The sequence below is a fragment of the Pyrus communis genome, chromosome 5 (genome assembly GCF_963583255.1).
Source record: "Pyrus communis chromosome 5, drPyrComm1.1, whole genome shotgun sequence".
NCBI classification, from domain to species: domain Eukaryota; kingdom Viridiplantae; phylum Streptophyta; class Magnoliopsida; order Rosales; family Rosaceae; genus Pyrus; species Pyrus communis.
The window spans coordinates 27570377-27574271 of NC_084807.1; the positions used below are offsets into that span (position 1 = coordinate 27570377).

A 3895-nucleotide genomic window follows, 5' to 3' on the forward strand; every position below is an offset into this window, starting at 1 on the left:
AAAAAAAAAAAAAAAAAAAAACCCTGAGAGCCTGCAACTCTCGCCTGTGCAGTTTTCTGATCATTTCCCGCCTATCTTTGCCGCTCCTCAACTGAGAAGAAGAAGATGCCGGCGACCCACTTCGGCGTCAAGTACGCCGTACACATCATCACCTCCCACTTCGGCAATCTTGTCGCTGTACTCTCTCTCTCTCTCTCTAAAGCTTCCACCTTTCCCCCCTCTTTTTTCCTAATTTTTCTGTAATGATTACTAATTAATGTGTTTACGGATGCAGAATGTGTGTGAAAATCTTTTGAAACGAGGACCCCTAACACTGAGACTCCTAATTGGGTTCACGGAGCTCACCCCTCAGCAAGGCAAGAACTCCCTCCTCATCCTAATCCAGCACAATTGCGTTCAGCCCTTCTCCGTCGACCAAGCAGGTACTTCTCTCACACCCTAACCCTAACAATCTTAGTGTTTGTTGAAAATTTTGTGACCCCTTTTGGGATTTGATTGATTTGATCAATGTGCATGATAAAGTGAGTGACTTGGTTTGTGAATGTGATTCAGAGGGCCCGAAAGTCACTCAGTATGTAGCGCTGTTCGATAACATACTCCATCGATGGAGGTTTGCCAAATTCATGACGGTTGTTTCCCAGGAATTCGATAAAGAGGCTAGTTTTTTGCCTCTTTTGGTTTTGACTTTGGTTTGTTGTTTTTAATTGATCAATTCTCAGATTACTTCCTTTTGCTCATTGTTTTGCAGTGTGAACTAATTATTAAGGATTTGCTTGAGAATGGTAGGCTTACACTAAAACAAATAACTGAAGGTAACCCTTTTCTCAGCGTTTGATTGCATTTTTTGTTGACTGGTTTTGCTTGAATTTACAGCTATTTGGGTTCTTGCGTTTGAGCGTACAACTAGTATCAGTTCCCATAACTTGCTATGTTTTTGTTTTGTAAATTATAGGTTTTTGTTTTATTTTTCAAAGCAGGAGAATATGCAGTTAAGGATACTGTTGAGAAAAGCTTTCTTAAACTTGTGAACGCTCATTTTGTGGAACGCTGCCCTGCTCCTGAAGCAGTTCTTGAAGAAGCAAGTAAAGATGCTCCAAAGAAGCGAGGTCCTAAGTCTTCCAAGGTAAAGACTCCACTTGTATGCTTGAAAATTAAGAAAAGAGATCTTTAGTTATGCACCTCCTTAAGTTGCACATTTTTTACTTTGTTTTTTCAAAAGTGTATCTTTATAAATCATTTTTGGAATTTTAACAGATTGTTGAAGTACCGGAGACTATAGAACAACGTGTTGTAGCAGCAGCAGCACCTTCAGCAGCTATGAGATTTTCAATCCTGACTGATTCTGAAAGCGATGCTCATGGGGGTAGTTCTTCTAGTATGAGTACTGGGGACAAGGTTGGTATAAGTATGGTCATTTTTAGACACCAGGGATAGTTTGTTCTAATATAGAAGTTCTTGAAAAGCTACTCTATCCTAATGTGCTATTTTCTGCATTTACAGCGAAAGCATGATGCTTTGGAGTTGGATGAAGAATTTGCTAATAATGAAGTGGTTATTTGGCGTGCTAATTTTGAGGAATTCATTCGCTGCCTAAGGCACAAGGTCAGTTTTCTGTCTGCTTTCTTTTGAATTATAATTATCCATTCATACTAATGAGAGCAGTTGGATTTTCTGGTTAAACATTATATGTTGCGTATGTTTTGGCATAATCTGGATTTGTTTATGCGGATGCTCTGTATGCTCTATTGATACTAACTGGTAGAGATAGTTCAGTTTTCGATGACTAGAAGAAGGTCAAGAGTGAGTTAAATATTGCCATGCTTTTCAGAAACTACATGTTGGGTTTCCATTTGAGTTCAAAGTTCAAACATTTCCCTCTTTTGTAAGTATAGAGTTTGGTTCATTGAAATGAACCTTAGAGTAGACTGAACATCCAAATGGGCATTGCTTGGTTGACAAAAAAGAATTAATTATGCAAGGGAAAGGGAAATCCTCCGTGGAATGTCCAAATACTACCTGAGTTCTTTCTCTGCATTATTAATTGTGTTCCTATACGTAACCTTATCATTTTACGAGATGCATTCCTTTATCTTTTGATATGGTTCTGCATGGTCTGCCTGAGGTGAAAGTAAATTTTTGTTTTGTGGTCTAGGCTTGCGTCGAGAATGTGAGAGCACGTCTGGATGACGGAGCTGCACTTGTCTTAAGAGCAATGCTTAAGTCAACTAGAACTGCAGAGAAGAAAGTAAAGATGGAAAATTCAGGTAAACTTGAAGTGTGGATTATTGCGTGGTGAATTGGTTATTTTCAGTTCAATTATTCGGCCAAGAAAATGTTGATGAATTTAGAAATAACATGATACGTTAATAATTTCTATAGGCCAAGACAGTGTTGATTCAGAACTACTTAAAATACAAACAATTTAACAATAGTAATTGGGGAGGAGTATGATCAAACAAAAAAGAAAAGTTCGAAAATTAGCCAAGGAATAACCTTAATAAATTAAACCAACAAATACAAATAATAATTATTTTAGAAATAACGTGAAACCTTAATAAATGAAACGAAGGAATAGTTTCGTTGATTGTTTTGCTGATTGATTTTGCAGTTCCTGTATCATTCAGTACTATTTATGAGGAGGTGATAAACAGTGAAGCTGGTCGTAATTTGACATGTGATCGCGTCAAAGCTTCCCTCAGCCTGTTGTGCGATGAAAGAGATGTAGATGAGGATGAGTCCTATAGTGTTGGTACAATTCGCTTCTTCTCATACAATTGATTTCTGGTTTTTATTTTTCCTTTATCTTTCTTATGGATAACATAGTAACAGATTTGCACTGAGTTTTCATTGACGCATTTATTTCTTGTACAGACTTGAAGAAAATTCTGGAGCTGGCTCAGAATGATGAGGTTTTATCTGATTTTGTTCTTTCAATCATTTTTATTCACCAGGACCGATGTCTAAGTACCTTTTCTTTTCTGCAGGTGGAGTCAATTGTTTTGAAAAGATATGGGAGAGATGCTTATAAAATGTTTAGGCTACTGTCGACTTCAAGTCGTGCACTTGAGACGGATAAGGTAATAACTTTGTTATGAGTTCCACCGCTCGCATCTGTACGATGAATTATTCAGTTTATCATGAGCGTTGGTAGCATGACCACAGAATTTAACGTGTTTGGAGCAAGTCAAGGTTTTTGTTGTTGTTAGAATAGCACATTTGATATTTCGAATACTTACCCCAATACTTTATAGATTTCAGATATGACACTTGTTGAAAAGAAGGAAACTCCTACAATTCTCTATAAGCTGTGGAAGGATGAGTACTTGCTTATGGAGGTAAAGCACTTCCCTGTTATATGTACCACATGCACACGCACACGCAGCCGTGCTAGTGTTCTTACTTTTGCTCTCTACGACAATGTGTCATCTCGTTGCAGAGATTAGCTGTGACGGGAGCCAGACAGGCACAGTTCTTGGTGTGGAAGGTAGACAGGCCCATTGTTTGGAAACATGTTTTAGATGAGATGTTCCACGCAGCGCTGAATCTGAGTCTTCGACTGGCATACGAGGACGAACAGATTAAAGAGGTTCGTAAAAACACACAATGTTATGGTTCTAGTATGTTCAGTTCGGAAACGGCTCACGTTCGGATTCTGAACAATCGAAGTTGTCTCATATTTGCAGGTACAACTTCTCCCAGCGCACAAGCGAACGGGGCCATTGGGGAAACAATGGCAAAGATTTAGAAATGTGGTTTATGTTATGCACGCATCCCAATTGAAGATTGATGATGCTATCATGCTCTTCCATGACTTCTGATTCTACACTAATTGTAACTCTTATTAATATGACTCGAAAACATGACTTAATCAAAAGCGTTTTTAGTTGTTAAAGAA

General features: G+C 38.2%; 1 protein-coding gene across 2 annotated transcripts; it reads left to right on the forward strand.

Moving 5' to 3' along the window:
• On the forward strand, positions 1-3895 carry LOC137734880 (uncharacterized). 2 transcript variants are annotated; one of them, XM_068474193.1, is made up of 14 exons: positions 1-177; positions 275-422; positions 553-656; positions 749-812; positions 975-1123; positions 1255-1395; positions 1501-1602; positions 2153-2264; positions 2609-2749; positions 2872-2909; positions 2985-3077; positions 3252-3335; positions 3437-3586; positions 3684-3895. In XM_068474193.1, exons 1-14 carry the CDS (start codon positions 106-108, stop codon positions 3816-3818), a joined length of 1533 nt encoding a protein of 510 aa, XP_068330294.1. In that variant the 5' UTR covers positions 1-105; the 3' UTR covers positions 3819-3895. The 2 variants fall into 2 exon arrangements, with proteins under 2 accessions (XP_068330294.1, XP_068330295.1); XM_068474194.1 differs by having other exon boundaries at positions 978-1123.